Source organism: Colossoma macropomum, unplaced genomic scaffold (assembly GCF_904425465.1).
Source record: "Colossoma macropomum unplaced genomic scaffold, Colossoma_macropomum, whole genome shotgun sequence".
Taxonomy (NCBI): domain Eukaryota; kingdom Metazoa; phylum Chordata; class Actinopteri; order Characiformes; family Serrasalmidae; genus Colossoma; species Colossoma macropomum.
Window position 1 is genome coordinate 70,036 of NW_023495063.1, and position 19,645 is coordinate 89,680.

Here is a 19,645-nt window from a genome sequence, read left to right on the forward strand (position 1 = left end):
CCAAGATTCTGTAAGCACCACGATATCTGGGTCAGTCTGTAAAATCAGAATCTTATGTTGGTCTAGTCGTTTTTGCTGCAGGAGGCTTCTTTAAACGAATTAAGCCTAGACCACTTCTGTTTTTAAACATGTCAGGGTCCTGGTTGAGATTCTGAGACCTGTGGAGCTGAATGTGATCTGAGAGGTGGTGGTGAAGGCTTTATATAGATTAGATTATCTACGTTAACTGTAGGAGCATTTCTGAAACATCTACCACTATTCTTCCTTTGGGTGCTAATCACAGGAATGCTAAGACAGTCCAGTAGTCAGTTCGTATTAAAAACAGAGTAAAAAATACTGTCCCCTAAAACTTTTGAACCCAAGCTGCTTGGATGGATTCCATCTTTCCAGTAAAAGGATGGATGCATCCAGAAGAGGTTAAAATTGTCTATAAAAGTAACGCTGGTGGAGAGACAAGTCTTTTGCAACCAGCTGTGGAGGTTTAAAATGCAGGTGGGATTGGGCCAGAGATAAAAACAGTTTTGCCACAGTTTTTTAAAAAAGCAAACAAACGTGTAAAGTCATATTTTAGCAGCTCTGTGCCCTGATCTCTTATGTCATTACAGCCAACATGAATAACTACTGTCTGAATAAAATGATACTTATTAAGGAGTCTAGGGAGCTGCTGTGTGATGTCAGAGACCTTGGCACCTGAGAGGGAGTGGGTGACTGCTGAATGGTGTTTGATATTTCTCATGATGGAGTCACCTACAACCAAGGTGGATGGAGGGCGAGTTGCTCTGTTAGAGTGGTCGTGTGGAGTGGAAGGGCGAGTGTAGTGAATTCCAGCGCATGTGAGCGGTGGGGTGGCTGTGTGGGGGCCTCCAGAGAGGGTGAAAGGCGAGGCTGCTGATCCACAATATCCAGTGAGGAGACACAGCGAGGGAGCTGTGTCTCACTGTTCAGTAAAAGGAGGCTGCGTTCCTTCCAGCAGGGTGGAGGGGGCAGCGCTCCCTTGATCCGGCAGTAGCCTGCGGAGGTGACGAGGCCGCACAGTGCTCGCTGAAATCCGGCGAGGAAGCCTGATGTATCTGTGTGGAGAGGAGAAGAAGGAGAATCATCTTCCAGCTCTTCCAGAATCGTGAACACCTACCACCGCGCAGACCACCACAGACCACAGACCACGGTTCTGACATGGGGTGGAGCTGCTCATTCTTCAGCCAAGGCCAAGGATCTTCAACCTGGGCTGGAGCACCCAAGACGCTGGCGTCAATAACCGAGGGAGTAGTGTTAGCCTGGGCTGACGCCAACATGGAGTCCAGCAGTTCCTCTTCATCTTTAATTTGATAAAGCACTGAGATCCTGCGTTCCAGTTCAGTAATCCTTTGGGTCAGACGAGCACAGCCGGCACAACTAGGTAAGGAGATTAACGGAGGCGTAGTAGTAAAAGGTTCCAGGTGTTTAAAAGCAAGGATTAAAAACAGGTCGGCTAGACGAAAAACAAAACTCCTGCTCTCGGACGTGCTCACTGTCACTCGCTCTCACAGATATCCTCCAAATGGATGTAATTTAAGCATCAGTTAGCAGGAACTAAACCTGTGCTGTGGTGTGTGGCATGTCTGGCCTGCTAAATAATCTATTCTTAGCTAAGCCAGAATGCCCCAAAAACCACAGGACAGCTTCGATTTCAGTTTTGTGTCACTCCAACATAAATCGCTCAACTTCTGCACTTTCAGATATTAGTTTTTATCAACTAAATTTGTTTCAACAGAGCACCAGTTAGTCAGAATCAAACCTGTGCTGTGGTGTGTGACACTGTTTGGATCTGTAACCTGCTCGCTAGGCAAACATTAAATTAGATTTGAACACCATGTAACAAGTATTATTTTGCCTTTCTGTCCCTTCAATGCCTGTTGCTTGAGTTCACTCCATCAGATCTGAATCATCATCTAAACTCATTTCAGTGCTTTAGTTAGCCAGAATCAAACATGTTCTGTGGTGAGCAGAACTGTGCCGAGCAGCTCCTCTCTCATAGTTAGCAGCACTGTTTAACATTTAGCAATTTTAGTTAGATGGCTTAATACTTATTAAACGATGGCTTGAAAATTGTGCACTGTATTCACTGATTTGGTGACCATGTACGCAAAACAAAACTTTGAAATTTTAAATAACACAGGACGAGCAGGAAAAGGGTGCTCGTGAGCCCCCCTCTGAACAACAGAAATGGGAAATGGGACACCCTACAGCCTACAGCCTCAAGGGCACACACAAACGAGGACTGCGGTAAGTTATGTTTTACACACTACATTTTACACACTACAAAAGTGAATTGCAATGGACTGTTAGTTATATGTAATTCCACAGATGGGAAGCAAAGCTTTCTGGGATTATTAGAGATGGGAACAAGTCACTAAGTTGCAAGTAACAAGTAAGCCTCAAGTCTTCACACTCAAATCCCGAGTCAAATCCCAAGTCAAGACAGTCAAGTCTCAATTCAAGGCCCGAGTCAGTAAACGAGAGTCTCAAGTCAAGTCCCGAGTCAATAGTCCTAATCTTCGAGTCCTATACAAGTCAGTATGCATTCTTTAGCTAATTTGAGGCCATAACACTGAATAAAGATAAAAGTAATACAGCCTTTTAATGACAGCACATCAGTAGTGTATGGCTGTATATAACTTTTTTTTACCCTTCCAACTAAAATACAAAATCCATGGTACACAGATAACCATGACAGGCATACTGTATACACAAAGAGTAGTGCACTACATATGAAAGGAACTTTAAAAGTACTACTGAACTTAAATTGTAATTATAAAAATATTATATTCAAAGATTATATTCAAATTTTTGGAAACATTGGGCACACAGGATTAAAATAAAAACTAGCTTAGCACTAAAACTAGTTTAGCCAACCAAAAACAACTGCTGTTTTGAATTGAATTTATACAACAGAACCAACCGAACTGAACAAAGTTTACAGAAAACACAGCAAAATGATGGTGAATTTACAAGGCTGAAGTTGACTTTTCTTCACCAGCTTCTTATTTGAATTTTCTGTTCTACCTTAAATGGTGCAGCAGTTGCATTCCGGCGCCTAACTGCTGCACCATTTAAGGTGGAACAGCAAATTCCAGCATGAAGCCGGCGAAGAAAAGTCAACTTAAGCCTCGTAGTGAATGTTACGCTTGTTTTATGTGCAGAAGCTGTTAAAATTGGTCAAATACAGAGAGCTGTGTTTCTTTTGTTTTGCTGCCATGAGGAAAATGGTCAGTTCGCATAGTAAATGTCTGCAGTAAGACTGGAAGTTTAAGAGCTGAGCGAGGGCACATTGATGCTGTTGACGCTTCGCTTGTTTCCAACTTATGGAGACAAACTTGAGCTCTAACGTTTCTCTTGTCTTCAGACATAAAATAAGCACATTACCAGACATCTGACGACGTTGCTGTTTATTTAGCTTACGACTGGAAACAAATTAATTCACATGGAAAATAATGGAGAGTCCCGACTGCAGTTGACTCTCTCCACATTTCTTCCACTATGGGTCTCGAGTCTTTCCGAGTCGTGAGGCTGAAGAGGAGGAAGAGACATCCCTTATGTTACACATTTTGTCAAAAATAGACAAAATAAGAAATTTAAATGGATGGGGAAAAAAGGAACACCAATGTTTGTAAATGCTGAGAAATGTTGTAAATGCATGGATAAACTGAGGCACATCATGAAGGGAGCATTTACCGTTGTAAAATCTGATCATGAAGTTATGTAGTTACTAAAGCACTGTTTTAGACCAGTTACATGCTGTCAGGTGTTATGTTTGTCATATCGGTGACAAAACACTGCTTATCAAACATAAATATTTCTACAATGTTGGGCCAAAAAAAATTATCACTCACTGAGGTGCCTGAAATCAGCTTTTCCCTCAACAAAAATGTCCATTATACCAAGAGCAGCAAGGGGGCCTTCCAGATCCACCTCTGCCTCTGCTGTGAATCTACTCATAGTCAGAGAGCGAGATGACACAGACAGAGTGAGGGATGAATAAAAATTGAGAAAGAAGCAGAGAAAAAGAAAAGAGAGAATCAACAATTGGAAAATATGTTTTGGTTTTTAAATGAGCTTGTTACAACCTTTTAGTATTTTACCTTTCCTAGCACTCCCAATAGCAGTAAGATCTCATCACCTTGCTGAAAACTTCACCAATACATATCCATATGGTTGAAAGTCTGTAGGTGGAGCTATATTTAAGGACGTGCTTACTTTGGAAGCAGCAGGCGGATCTTTCCCTGATGCATCAGCTTGGTCCAACCCTGCACTGTTGCCGTGGAGAGGTGAGACAGAATGGCTGTCAGTGGTGTGGCCTCCTCTGAAGGCAATGCAATAAACATGCTCATGCTGTTGCCGTGATAAGGTAACTCTATGACCTTATATTTCACACCATCAGTAGTATTTGCCACACCTGAATAAAAGAGAGGAAAGAAAAGAACCCTATGGTTAAAAATGTGCAACAGTGTGTGAGATATGTACACTCAAATATACTTCATACAGTGAGTGTCCAACATACTAGGATTAATGAAGATGTGACTGATGATTTGTGCACATCCTGCCTATTAGGTATGGTTATGACTATGTTTTTTGCGCTGTTAAGCAAAGTGTTTATGCATATGCAGAATGTTTTAAATTTGTCTTAGTAAACTACAAACAGTTCATAAAAAACTCCCTGTAAATTTAAACAGTCTCACCAATGTTAAAGACAGAAAGTTGGGACATCATGTGCACTTTGTAGGTTTTTCCATCTCCACCAGTGAAGCTCCTCATCTTGGTGCTCTGGACTTGGAAACGTGACTTCCATAGCCCTTTAAAGTAGATGGAGTTTACCACCACCAGTCGCGTCAGAGCCGGATCCAACATGTCTGCCTGCACAAGACTCTGGATGTGACCTGGTGGGGATATGTGTATAGAGAAAACTGATCACAACAAAGGAGCTCACAATGTTTGAAAAAACTCTATATTTTTACATTTATAAAATCACTCTGTATGTTAATAGTTATCCAGTTTTCAGTTCTCCATGCCCATTTGTAATGCTTATGCAGCTTGTAGACCAAGCTGTTCATGTACATGGGGTTTCCATTTCACTCACTGAGCATTTCCCTGAGCAGCTAACAAAACCTTGGGCAGTAAAAGTCACGCCCTAAGGTGCCTGAAGTTTACACTGATTCTTTTTTTTTAATCCACAGCACAGGCTAACCTGCACACTTCCAATTCCTCCCATTATATCAAAATGTGACTGAGCACAACTGTTAAACAAAACAATCAATTCAAATTAGCCTACCCACAAAATCCAGTTCTGATGACAAATAAAATATAATACATAATATATATAATATGACAAATAAAAACAGCTCAATAAGAGTAGCCTTTGTTATTGTTTTTAAATGTATTTTTATTCTATTTCATTGACTTCATGAAAATCCTGGAATTTGATCTTCTGTGGACAAAAGTTTTAAGATATATTTTTAAGTTTTTTTAAGACTTCTTGCTCCCAAATTTTTTTTTCATTTTTATTTATTTATTTTACAATAGCCATACAATTTTAAAATGTTCATTACATTATAAAAATATGTAAAATATAAGAAAACAATTTATTAAAAATATATTTTGATGTCTTATCTTATTTTAACAGTTTCCAGGATTAATCATTAATAGTTAGCACTTAATGATGATCGTTGTGTTTACTTGTGTTAGGTTTGTTTAACCAGATCACTGTAAGCAAGAAATTTGATATAGACCTTCCCAAATTTTTGCTGAATGCCCCTGCTCTAGGCTCTAGTATCTAATCAAGACAAAAACAGGATTCCACTCTCCCCATGAAGTTGTTAAGTCCAAAAATCAGCCTTCTCCTAAACCCCAAACAATGGAAAGCGACTCTTGGAGCCATGGAGCGGTCATAGTGGCATGAAACCAGGGATCTACATCACAAATAGCCACTTTCACTATAGCATGCATTTCACGCTTCAACAGTATTTTCTAGAAACATGTAAAAACTCACTTTATGTGTTTTTTTCTAGATATGACACTAAAACTGCTGGAAATGTTTAGCTTATTTAGAAAATAATCAAGCCAGTTTCCCGATCACATATAGGAAAAATTCAGAGACTGGAGGCGTGATGTATAAAGAGCCAAGATATTCTTGTTAAAGTGAGACCAGCCCATTAATAATAAGGTTATATGCAGTGCCATAGTGATCCATACCCTTTGTTCTGTTCCTGATCCAATCATTGATAACATCTGCAGCCTGCTGAGGGTTACTGTAGTCAAGGGTGTAGTTATGAGCCAGAAAATTGTCCCTGTTGGTAGCCAGGAAATCATCATGCATGTTAAAACCCTCCCGGGTGAAGAGTGCATTGGCGATGGTTACAAGGTCAGCATTGGACTTGGATGTCAGGGTCTTATGTAGCTTTTGCAGCATCTTATAGGGACCTGAGAGACAACATAGCATTTAGTCCAGCTTATTGTCACCAATTTTGGCCACATTACTTCCACATGATTATGGGAACATTCAAGTATGTGTTCACCCAGAACAGAGTTGAACAGTTTAATTCAGGAAGTAAAAACAACATTCATTATTCACCATAGGGAATTAGAGTTTAGCTATAAACTTTTAATTGCCCAAATTTTCAAACAAGACTAGGCAAGCTTGATTTTGCTGGACAGTCATCACCATTTGTAATTTATCATGCAAGTGTGTATGAGACAAGATAAAAAATTAATGTACTGGGTGGAAAATTTACATTATAAACCACCTGCCTGCAGTGTCTGGTGGAAGAACCTAAATTCACTTCAGGGGAGGTGGTACAAGACAGCATGAAACAGTTACAAAGATGGGATTTTACTTTGCAGACTGCTTATAGCAAAGTCACCTAGATAGATTGAATGCAGACCTGGGTTCCAGCCTCTTTATCTAGGGAGAGCTATATCATATGGGAGGGTCTGTTGTATCGTCAACCAGAAGGTAGCTGTGCCTCTGATACCTAAAGCACAGAGAGAGCAAGTTTTGTCCATGGGTCACAGCATTTCCTAGCCAGGTCATCTGTGACGTATCAACACTTTAGAGACAACTGTCAGCACGTTTAATTGGCCTGAGTTTTTGAAGAACTTATTTAAGTTCTTAGGGCTAAGTTCTCCAGTGATATGCAGGAATATTGCAGATCATGTAGATGTTTCCTTCACTTGGCTAGGCTTGAATATTATTGGACCTTTGGAGAGGACACAATGAAGTCAAAAATATATCATATCAGTTTTTCTTTAGAGTAGGAATCCCTTAGAGGATTATCACTGAACAGAGTACAGCATTCCTGTCAAACTAAGCAAGCGTATGGTCCCAATGATCTGATTGAGCGATATTTTTGTGTTAGTAGTAGCCAACGGAAAAGACTGGGATCGCTTGTTGTCATACTTGCTCTTCATGTACCAGTAGGTGAAAGGATCTCTTGATACATACTGTTTAAGACTTAGGAGAGGCTAAAGTATCCTGCTGTGCTGGTCCCTAAAACAAATGGTAACATTCAATTTGTATCGACTTTCAGCAGGTAAATGCCCCATCGCACTTGATGCATATGCCATGCCCAGATGGATGAACCTCACTGAACATTTGAGGAAAGCCAATTACATCAGCACCCTTGATTTATGTAAGGGCAGATTCCTCTTTCTAAGTAGGCTCCACTGATTGACCTGACCCAGAAGTCAGGGACAAACCAGGGTAAAGAACCAGGGTAATGTGGGGTAAAGAACAAGAAAAGGCTTTCAATTATTTAAAAGAGGTGCTGTGCCAGGATGCTTTTGAATTTGTGGTTCAAACTGTCAAAACAAATGCCTCTGGTGTTGGCCCTGGGGCAGTTATACTTCAAGGTGAAGGAAATGATTAGAGACCCATGGCTTACTTACACTGCAAACTTTTCCCCACAGAAACCAGGGATGCTACAAGTGCCTGATTATCAAATGGGCTTTGGATGCCCTCAGATATTATCTGTGATCTTGTTCTGTAATCTGATCACTGGGCAATACAATGGCTTATGTCACATGCATTGGCATAAGGGATTAACATATGAAAATAGCTTTGTAGTCCTACCGACTCAAGGTACGGTATTGAGTGGGGAAGCAGAGCACTGCAGCAGATTTAAGACTTATCTTACCAATCTGGTGGAGAGCATTCAGGTTGGGAGGGCAATGTGGAAAGGGACAATTTTATCTTTTCACCAGCTCATGCCTCCCAGTGAGCCTAGACTAGTGTGTTTACTTAAATGGATGTGCATTTTCACTTATTTGCCCACTCTCATGAATGTACTCATAAGTACATCAATGCACTCACTCCTACTCGTGCTGGGCTCTCCTGGACAAAGTTTGCTGTTTTAAAACTTTAAACTTTCAATATTGTTAGTCACCCCCAATAGCCACCAGTCCTGTCATTTGTGCATAATGCCATGATCAGACTACACAGTCTTTGATGATGGTCACTATGTCAGACAAGGCAATCATATTGCCATAAATTCTAGAACTTGAGGTAACAAATGTGTTAACATGTCAAGAACATTACATAAAATGTACCTAGCTACCCAGGTCACTATATGTAAACAGAAGGTCAGGTTGAGGAAAAAAATATTTGGGTTTTGGGAATTGTAAACTCTGAAAAGTAAAGACACAAAGATGTGTTTTAATATCAGGTGGTTTCTCAACAAACCTTCCCTCTGTTTTGTTGTTCCATCTGACAACTGCAACAGCAGCATCCCTCTTTCTCCTCATCATGTTTACATACAGAGAACACACATCAAGGAACATGTCATAAGAGTTATCAAACTAGGCAGGAAAAAAACAAAAATTATGACTAGACTTTTCTTCTGAGTGTTGTGCGGCACCACAAACACCACATCACTGTACAAGGCCTGTTCCTTGTTCACAACACTCATATTTAAGGCAGACGCTGGAGATTTGTCTTCTATGACAAAACTGTGGCAAAATCAGGCTGATTTCGTGTAGTCTGGTCCTGGCATAAAGCAGTCTCTTTAAAAGCAGAAAAAGTGCTTTATGCCAGGACCAGACTACACAAAATCAGCCTGATTTTGCCACAATTTTGTCATAGAAGACAAATCTCCAGTGTCTGCCTTAAATATGAGTGTTGCTTTTCAGTTTGGACCTCTGCTAACATTCCTGCATGAGTGGCAAGTATTGTAATGTCCCATAACAGAAGACTGCCAAGTACTGAATTATTCTTCAATATCTCCATGCATAGATATGCTCTTTCTTTAAAAAATTGTGGCATAACTGGTTAGGTCTTTAACAGCAGCAGATGGTTTGTGATCAGCACTTCAAGAACCCTGGGGTCATCTGATGTTGCTGTACTTTTCACAGTAATATCTATGGGTCACCATACAGTACTTGCTGTTTTAGTACAGAACTAAGAACTTTCCTCATTGCACAAATTTGGCAGACCCAAACACTTCCATGGTGGCATTAAAAATACACTAAGTTCCCTTTTTTAGCATATCTTCTTTTAACTCAGTCCGATTCAATCCCTGTACTGCTTTTCATGCAGGTACCATTTGGCTTCTTATTATCAGAGCATATAATTGACAACTGCCTTCTTTTACCCATGAAACAGTGCAGAGCATTGATGCATGCATTTGTGTTGAGGAATGTGCAACCTCTATGTGAATCAGCCAAGCATGTCTTCTTATGATCTTTATAGGTTTGAAGTAATCTACTCCTGTTTTGATGAATGGTGGTTTGTCTGGCAGCAGGGGCATTTCTAGACTACTTGTACTGGGGCACCCACAGAATTAAGAGCATGCCAATCAGTAGTTGGGGACCAACTGTGCTTCTGGTAAAAAGCCTGTTAAACACTAGACTAAGTGATTTAACACTAAAGTGGGTATTACTCTGCCATGAATGAGAAATGAACAACAAATTAACACTAAAGACATTTTTGTTTATTACATTCATTTTTCTGATATTCCTTACCCTTCTTTTTCATGTAGTATTCTCTCTTTTTCTATACTGATGCTCCTTTCCTCCCTGTTGTATTCTCTCTTGCTCCTCCCTATTTTGTTACTCTTCTCCCTCCTTCATGCTCTGCCTTCTCTCTCAACTACATGAGAAAAGGTCCATTTATTGTCTTAATTGATTACATTTCATTTTAGTATTATTGTCACGCACATGGATGTGAAATAAATCCTTTGTGGCATAAAACTACATGTGAAATTGTAATTGTGTCTTTGTATTATCAGTTCATGCTAGCTAGATAATACAGTCTTGCAAAATGAGTAGTTTGCTGTTATACTGGTTATTTCATGATGTGCCATTTTGCAAGCTTGTGTTATTAACCTCTTATGCTCCAGGGTATATTTTGGTTTGTCCGTCTGAATTTACATGACCAAATCTTAAGGCAAATTATTCACTAACTGCCTGAAATAAAGGCACATTTTTATTTTATTCATTTTTTTTTTGGTAAAAGCTCCCCTCAAATTAACATGTGTTTTATGATCATACACATATTGCTGTACGCTTACAATTTACTGCTGAAAGCCAAAAATCTTAGACGCTTTTTGTATAATTTTATAAATAATACAACCATCTGACACCATCTGTTCATAGTTAATAGCCCAGATTTGTGGAAAAATGGGTTGATTTTCAGTAGAGTTCAGCTTCTTCTATTATAAGGGTTTAAAATTACATTACCCATGTATTTGACTGGAAAGAAGACAGTTACAGCTCTCATATGACACCTACCTTTTGAATGTAGCTTATGAAATATGAAAGTTGTGAAGAATATGACGAAGTGCGTTTTGGAACCACTGGTGGTTCCAAGGAGCTTCAGAGGCTACTGCTCCTTTTACTTAAATAAAGCCTTTGATAAAATAACTCATGCCTTTCCTGATTTAATTAATGCCTTTTCTTTAGTGGCCTGATATGTATTTTTGGTAGGTTATACAGTTATAAGTGGCTATCCAAAACATACAGCTTTGAGCTATCACCTTGTCTGCTGCATGCCTGATTTTCTTTTTTTTACTTATGTCTACCCCATGCAAAAACGAAAGAAACTGGCTCTGACTGAAAGAGTTAGATGCTCAAGCTTTTGGAAAGATGCTGGGGCATTATTTTTACCATTGTAATTTTAGTGGGGCACAGCAACATTTTACTGAAGCATGGGTCTAGTGACACCCCAGTCTGGCAGTACCTGATCCATATGCAGGTCTGCCACCTTTTGTTCACCAGCTTCAGTGTGCAGCCTACAAATGACACATCAGGGAAATCTCTCCTTACCACAGAGTTTGTTCTGAGGTGATTTCTTGGTGTATATGTTGAAGAATAATAATGGCGATTTGAAGAGCTTAGATTGCGGAATTCTTCAGGCATTGATCTGCTCTGTCATTCTCATACTCTCAGTGCTCCTTCATCAAATCTCATGCCAGGTCTGCTGGATATTCTGCAGAGCTCACATACTTCCATTGTGAAAGTTTAGAGGCTCCTCTAATGAGAGAGATTATGCTGGTTACAAACATTTTGAATAATGTGGTGTCATTCTCTATTCCAACAGTCACACTGTCTGTCCAAATGATAAACTTTTCGAGATGAATTCATCATTCTTGTTTAATCATCCAGTCAACCTTGACTGCAACAGTTGCTGCTGTCAGTTCCATTACTGGGATGTTAACTTGCTTGAGCAGCGCCACTCTGTATATCCTTGGGAACATCTGAAATATGGCATAGCAGACTTGATGTGTCTGAATCCTGCAGGCTTGTGAACAAGTTCACACTAAGAGTTTCTGCAAGTCAGCCAATCACTTCAACCATCTCAGCTCTTTGGCTACAATTTCTTCATCCCATCCTACTTTTTCTCTACAAATGCCCCTTGGAATGAGCTTTACTGGCAACCAAAATGGAGAATATGGATATTTTTCCTGTGATTTAATCTTGAAGTTGAATATGTCCGTCCCTACACACCATTCATTTTCTGAAGCTCATTCCACAGGGGATAAAATCACAGTCAAAATCCAAGTCTTTAACCTCGGTGGCTTATTATGCTTCAGGGATGGAAGAGAGCAATATTCTACTGCTACTCATCCACTTTGTTAAATGGAACACATCGCTTTCATAAGAGAGCTCTAACATCCCTAGCCACTGATGTTAGACAGTTGTCCACAAAGAAATTTGTAAAGTGTCCGAGCTGCCTCCTCAGTGGTCTTAGTCAGTCAATCTCCAGCTGTTCTTCTAAGGGCGAAACATGCACAGCTCGGAGAGGACATTGCATCAAACAAGGGTACACTCATTGTGTACTCCTCAGCATCTCGATTAAGTCTGCCTTCAGCCCAACAAAGGAAATGTAGGAAGTCTCTATCCTTCCTCTGGACTCTGACTTGACAAAACATATCACCTTGGCCATCAGCGCAATTGGCTCTTCTCTCTAGATCAGACCTCCAATAAGTGTATTGGTATTCTAGGTCAGCTATTTATTCTGGCCCCTTCATCTTTTGGTCCATTCATCACCCAAAACAGCACAATGCATAGGATCTGTTATTTCTTTCATTAATCATTTTTCAAGGCTTAATGACTTTGTAGGCATTCGCTTCAGACCATTTGCAGATATCCTCCTGTTTGGGTGTGTTGCTTTTGTTCACTGGTGGGTTTTGCAAGTCAACACATTGGGAAAATCAATGTATATTGTCTTCTCGATGTGACATACCTGAAGATCAGACAAAAACATAGCCTTATATCTCTTATATCTATTCTTGTCTGACCCATGGATGTTCAGTTCATGCATGACGTATTTTGTGCAACAGCTACTTGTGCTGCCTGTATCCATGAAGGCACACATTTCCACATTTTGTGTTTTTTTTTCCTCTTCACTGTGACTTCACAGATATCATTGCAATTATGCACTTGCTGTCAGTTTTTTACCCAAGTGAGAGAAGAGCACTGGAGGCTGAAGCATTGTCTTCATTATTCTTCTTCCCAACAGTACTACCTGCTTTGACAATATGAAGAATAGCCAGATGTTTAAAGGAGCAGTCAGGGCATGTCATTCTTTTCTTGTAGTCTTTATACAGATGGCCCTGTATTTAAAATCCAAGGCAAAGCCCTTTACTCCTCTTTTAAGACTTCCTTTATTTTGACATCTCCAGCCAGAGAGATGTTTGAGATTCCCTTGAGGCTTCCTTTTTTATAAACCTCGTTAAGAGACTTTCCTCATAGCTCACATCACGAATAACACCAAACAGAAGATCACTTAACAACTTGGGAATACTAGTCTTTTAAGTTAACTAGATCTTCAAACCTGATTCCTCTTCCTTCATGTCTTTGAATATCAAATACTCTGTTTCTCCATCACTCTCAGTTTCAGTTTAAATGGGATTTTTGAAATGATCATTCCCATATTTGTTAGGTTGTCTACTTGTAAAGATCACCCAAAGATCTGTAGGTGAGAGGATTTCAGAAACCACTTGTATATTTCTTTGAGGTAGTTAGAACAAGCTTTGGTGAATCTCGTTCTGATGTTGCATTATCCTGTATAGATTTCTTCCAACATCATCTATTGAGGGTCACCTGAGTCGGGAGTTCGTCCAGCTGAACATCCTAAAGGAACTTTGCCACATGTAAAGACTTTGTGGGAGATGGATGAATTTATTCACCTATTTGAGAAGTCATTTATGACATCTTGAGCAACTATATGCTCATCTAATACCTTCAGCCTGGCAAGTGAAGCTGTAATTGCTGCTCCCAGCTCCAACTGTTCTTTTTTGTCTTTTAATCTGAATTCTTCAGCTTCTATTTCCTGCTTTTTCTTTAAGGCAGCTGCACAGGCTAACAACGCTGCATACTCTGCCTCTTCTATCACAAGCACTGACCTAGTTATGGATTGAGTTACAGAGCCAGTTCCCTTATTTCAACTTCCAGTAAATGCCATAGCTTCTGAAATGCTTTAAATGACCTGATCTAGTCATCGCCATCATCATCATGGTCTTTGTTACAGTCTTTATGCACCCTTGAGATCCACTTTCCAGTCTTCAGTGTGATCTGCTCCAATCATTCATTTTTGGGTTTATACCAATTCAACTGATCTTCTTCTTTTATGTCATCTGATAAAAGAGAAATACTGCACTATCAAGCTTTATAAACTCACTTACTCACAGCTGGCAAAATTGCGGAAAATTGTCCTGTGGTCCGACAAATCAAATATGAAATTCTTTTTACTGAAGCATGGGTCTAGTGACACCCCAGTCATGGACGCTGCAACCTCTGGGCTAAAGAGGTGAGAGACCATCCGGCTTGTTCTAAGCACACAGTTCAAAAGCGAGCATCTGTGATGGTGCATCTGTCATGTGAACTGGTGCACATGGCATGGATGAGTTGAACATCTGTAAAGACACTATTAATGCTGAATGATATATACATGTTTTGGAGCACCATTTGCTGCCATCCAGACTTGTCTTTTTCAGGGAAGGCCATGCTTATTTCAGCTAGACAATGCCACAACCTGAACATAATCACAGCTAGACAATGCCAAACCACAACCTGAATGTAATCACAACAGCATGGCTCCATAGTAAAAGAAAACTACAGCAATTGGTTTCTTCAGTTCCCAAAAGCTTATAGAGTGTTGTTAAAAGAAGAGGTAATGCAACATAGCGGTAAACATGCCCCTGTCTCAACTTGAAACATGCTGCTGGCATCAAATTCAAAATGGGCATGTATTTCTTAAAAAAAAAAATACAATTTATCTGTTTGAACATTTGATATGTTGTCTTTGTACTATTTTCAAATAAATATAGTGTTATAATTTAAATTATTTGCACATCATTGCATTCTGTTTTTATTTACATTTTGCACAGTGTCCCAACCTTTTTGGAAATAGGGTTGTACAATCTCCATGGAAACTCTTTGCCAATAGAATGGGATGCTCTAAAGCAGCTGCACAAGAGCCTAGGGTCACCATGCCCAGTGTCAAGCAATGGCAAGAGGGGTAAAGATTGAACCTTTCGATGAGCTGGAGTGATGTTTGTAATCCAGAACTATTTATCCAACTTTAGGATCTGACCCTCTTGTGGATAAATGCAATCAAATCCTCACACCAATGTAATGTAAAGCCTTCTCAGAAGAGGAGAAACTGTTACTGAAGCAAAGAGCCGAATGCGAGAGCCCACCAGTGAGGACATGTGTCTGTTGGGGTCAGCGCAGCGAGGTTTGGGACCGAAGCTAGCGCGGAAAGGCCCGACAGTGAGGCCAGCACACGGTGGCGAGGCTGATGTGGTCCAACGGGAGACCAGAGGTGTCGTGGCATAACGGCGGCGTGGTGAGTCATGGCCAAGAGTCAAAGCTCCAGTGTACATAATCAGCAGCCTCGCTGGCATCTACAGAGTGTGGGCGGCAGAGAAAGCAAAGAGCAGTCGAGAGAGCACCGCTGGTGTTGCCACTGATGAGTGATGCTGTGAGCTGTGAGGAGATTGAGGGGTGGAGGATGCAGGGCTTAGCACTCAGAATGTGCCCCCGAGGAGGACTGGTGCATCCTTGAGCACATTACCTGTGCTACATGTGTTCACTGGGACAGTGGACTTCATGGTGACTGTGACGGGTGGGGCAGCACCTACATGCACCTACAGACTTTCTGCTCAAGCTTTGTGGAGTCGCTGGGACAACTGCTCCAATGTAGCCTCCCACTACTGGCGTGGTCAGCTGTGGACGCATAGGAAGCATGGCCATGCTGAGCAGCAAGTGGAGAGGACCACTGGTACTGCCGTGCAACAGTGAGAGAGACCTAAAACATGTAAGTTGTTGTTGTTGTGGCTTCAACACTGTATATATATGCTTGTCGGACTATTCTGTATTGGATTATGGGGTAGATTGTGCAGTGTTAGTGATTACCATCCCTTTGGAGTGTGAGGTTACTGATGACCTGCCAGTTATCCTGGCTGTTCAGTAGTGCTGCCAGCAGGTTTCACCCTACTGCATGTAAATAAATAAATACTTGTTCAAAGTACTATATTTCCCATGTTTTCCTGTTGTATGGCAACACCACAATAATGTCTAAATAACTTGGGATACCCTTCCTTAAAGTAAAAAAAAAGTTCTCATCTCACCTTTCTTTTTATATTTGAGTCCTGAGAGGAGCTGGCGCTTGGTGTTGCCATCGGCTCCCAGCAGAAGCATGCCTAGGATGGTGGCCACACCATGGGGGGAGAGAACCACATTTTCCTGTGGCTTTTCCTGTACTACTTGCAGGAACACTTGCAAACCCAAATTAGAGCCTCTCTCACCATATGTCAACGGTACAGACTCTGACATAGCTCCACACAACATACACACTGCAAGCAACACAGACACGCAAAACCCACACATGCAAGACATGGTGAGGGAATGGTCTCTCAGGAATCCTGACCTGGGGAAAGGAAATAGAGAAAGATTATTTTTCTTTATAAATAGGTCGATCATGTGCACTATTGTTAGTTTATTTTAATTAAAACTCTTAAATTGAACTGAACTGAAAGTAAATAAATCAAGTGCCAGTAGGTGGTGAAATAAATGAAAAGACTGTTATGTTTACCATTTTCTAAATAGTAGTTCAGTTCCCAAACCAAAATATTCCCTTTCACAATTAAAACCGCATGACTCAAAGTGACTCATATGACAACTTAATGGGACAGCTATTTGACAAGACGTTGTTAGCAATTTTTTTTCTGTTCGGATGAACTTTAACCATAGCACATGACACAAAGTCAAAGCCCTCGCAGAAACTGCAGCACCCTTCTGCCTTTCTCAAAGACATTTTTTTGTCTGTTCTTTCTCATGTAGACAAATACACTTTCTGAGGTCAAAGCATAATATTTCAACTAAAACTAATAAAAAGCTCTGACAAACTCTCTAGGTCTCTTGCTCTCTCTCAGCTAGTACACTTCAGCTGTCATTCAGGATGTGTATCTACTTGTTTTCTCTCTCTTCCATGTTTACTCTCTCTCTCTTCATTATTATTCTAGGAAGCATCTTTCCCCACTAACATCTTTTCAGACTTTGGTTTACAACCATGCAACCACCCCAAGGCAATTTATATGTTTATAGTGCTACTTCAAAGTTTGTGAACCCTTTGTGATTTTGTGAATTTTGCACATACATGTGACCTAAAATGTAACGCAAAATATATGTATACACATAAATACATCAGTTAGCCTTCACATTAAAACCACCTTCTTGTTTCTACACACATTGTAATTTTATCAGCTCCATTTACCATATAGGTGCACTTTGTAGTTCTACAATTACAGCCTATCTGTTTCTCTGCATACTTTGTAAGCCCCCTATCACCCTGTTCTTCAATGGTCAGGACCCCCACAGGACCACCAGAGAGCAGTTACTATTTGGGTGGTGGATCATTCTCAGCACTGCAGTGACACTGATGTGGTGGTGGTGTGTAAGTATGTGTTGCTGTGGTAAGAGTGAAGCAGACACAGCAGTGCTGATGGGGTTTTTAAACACTGTGTCCACTCACTGTCCACTCTATTAGACACCTTGTAGATGTAAAGTCAGATCAGTAGCTCATCTGTTGCAGTGCAGTTTGTGTTAGTCATCCTCTAGTCCTCCACTCATTTTTGGTTGGTGCACTATTGCTGTGTCTGATCCAGTCATACCAGTGTAACATACTAACACACCACAATCACGTCAATGTCACTGCAGTGCTGAGAATGATCCACCACCCAAGTAATACCTACAGTCAATGCACTACAGTCTGTAATTGTGGAACTACAAAGTGCACCTATATGGTAAGTGGAGCTGGTAAAATGGCCAGTGAGAGTACAAACAACTTCTGTTGTTCCTTGGATATTACCCTATCCCACACAGTCTTTGGCTATTGAATTTCCTGTCACACTGCCTTGCAGCCCTGGAATTTATTAAGCTGAACAAGCACTTGCGCGCACACGTATGTCTGTGAACACTTCTTATCTCTGCACAGACAGCCAGGTCATATATTGATAACCGACATCGTATATATCGTATATTCACACATTACAATATATATATATATATATATATATATATATATATATATATATATATATATATATATATTGTAATGTGTGAAGGAGCTCAAACGAGAAAATGAGACGCAGGGTTCAGCAGAAGACTGCGCAGGCTACATGTAGCTACTGAAACTCGGTTCTTCTTTCCACTGTTTTATTACTACAGCTGTATCAAACAAGTAAGCGTCAGGATTTCCAAAACACAAACCACCGATCGCGTGTCAATGTCTGCCAAAGAACCTTAACAAAAGTGGCCTACGACAGTCTTTTCATCCACTTAAGGTAAAATAACAGAGCAGCCATTTCGATTCAATAACGTACTGTTTAAAATAGCTACACTTACAGTTTACAAATTTTTACAGTTTGCTGAAACCAGCCAGTAAAACTCACAGAGCTATATCACAGACATAAAAAGAGACATTTCGAAAACCCAAAGTTTTCTCACCTGCTTCTGAAAAAACCTAGATAGATAGTAAAACTTGTTTCTTCCCAAAGAGTCCTTTTCCACCGCGTTAGTTTCGAGCCGCTACTCCTCCCTAGTTTATATTTTCGGGATCTAAGGCATCGGACTCCTCCTTCCAACTGAAAGCTAGCCAGTCTTCTTTGATACACAGTTCAACTAGCCGCATGTGCATTTTGTCTGCGCGGCTATTACACAGTTAACGGTATGAGTAACAGGGTGTTCAAAACCTAAACAAAGCAGACCCACGCTCCTATTACAGCAACCTTAAAATAGATACGAAGTTCATAAAACGTTCTTTTAAAAGTATCTTAAACTTGTATATAATTTAATTAGAAGGATTTTGCTTGTTAGTTACTTTAAACAACTGAGTTTACGGTTGATCCCATTATTACTGAGTAACCTGATATGTCATGTCACAAGTTACGTCAAGTTTATTATTTAGCGCTTTTTACGAGAGGCGTTGTCACAAAGCAAATTTACTAAAAATCCAAATCCAGTACCCAACGAGCAAGCTAATGGCGACAGAGGCAAGGATTTTTTTCTTTTTTTCAGTTTTCAAACTGAAAAAATAGAAGGCACATAGAAGGCAGGGAATCACATAGCAATTTTAAATCGATGAGGAACAGTCTAAAGTTTGGTGTACTGGAGGTAATTCTGGCTTTATGCAAATAGAATTTTCCCTGTAGGGTTATAAGCCTTATGGCATGATCAGAAAAGACCTCTCTGTATTAACACACCATTGTTTCATTAATACAGATTAACTTGTTAAAAATGTTAAAAATCAACAATGACACCTCATTCCAAAAGTCTGCTGAATAAACAAAATTTTTAAAAAGTCCATTGTTTCCAGTTCAGAGGTACAGAAAGTGCATTGTGGTGTTATGTAAAAATGAAATTTCTGAAGATATGCATAGGTATATTTTGTGAAGTATCTTGAGATGGGTTTCTTTTACTGTACTGTGTACAAAGTACCTGTACAGTAAAAGAAAAACACAACAAGAGCAATATGAATAGAGAATAGGATTTTACAATTAATGTGCAAAACTCAATCATATGATCACCAATGACTGCTGTTAGAGGCCTATCAAAGTAACACTGAGAAACAGATCTATAAAAAATCTGTCACAGTTACCAGCGAAAACCAGTGACT

At 40.1% G+C, this 19,645-nt stretch overlaps 1 protein-coding gene across 1 annotated transcript in view; it reads right to left on the reverse strand.

Moving 5' to 3' along the window:
• serpine2 (serpin peptidase inhibitor, clade E (nexin, plasminogen activator inhibitor type 1), member 2) overlaps positions 1 to 18,628 on the reverse strand; it is a 39,668-nt gene extending 21,040 nt beyond the window's left edge. The window contains exons 1-6 of the mRNA XM_036561155.1: positions 18,478 to 18,628; positions 16,101 to 16,399; positions 6,226 to 6,453; positions 4,716 to 4,913; positions 4,234 to 4,432; positions 3,870 to 3,967 (exon numbers count right to left, since the gene is read on the reverse strand). Coding sequence (XP_036417048.1) covers positions 3,870 to 3,967; positions 4,234 to 4,432; positions 4,716 to 4,913; positions 6,226 to 6,453; positions 16,101 to 16,368 — 991 coding nt within the window. The 5' untranslated portion in view covers positions 16,369 to 16,399; positions 18,478 to 18,628. The remainder of the gene's footprint in view (positions 1 to 3,869; positions 3,968 to 4,233; positions 4,433 to 4,715; positions 4,914 to 6,225; positions 6,454 to 16,100; positions 16,400 to 18,477) is intronic.
• Positions 18,629 to 19,645: the final 1,017 nt, after the last annotated feature.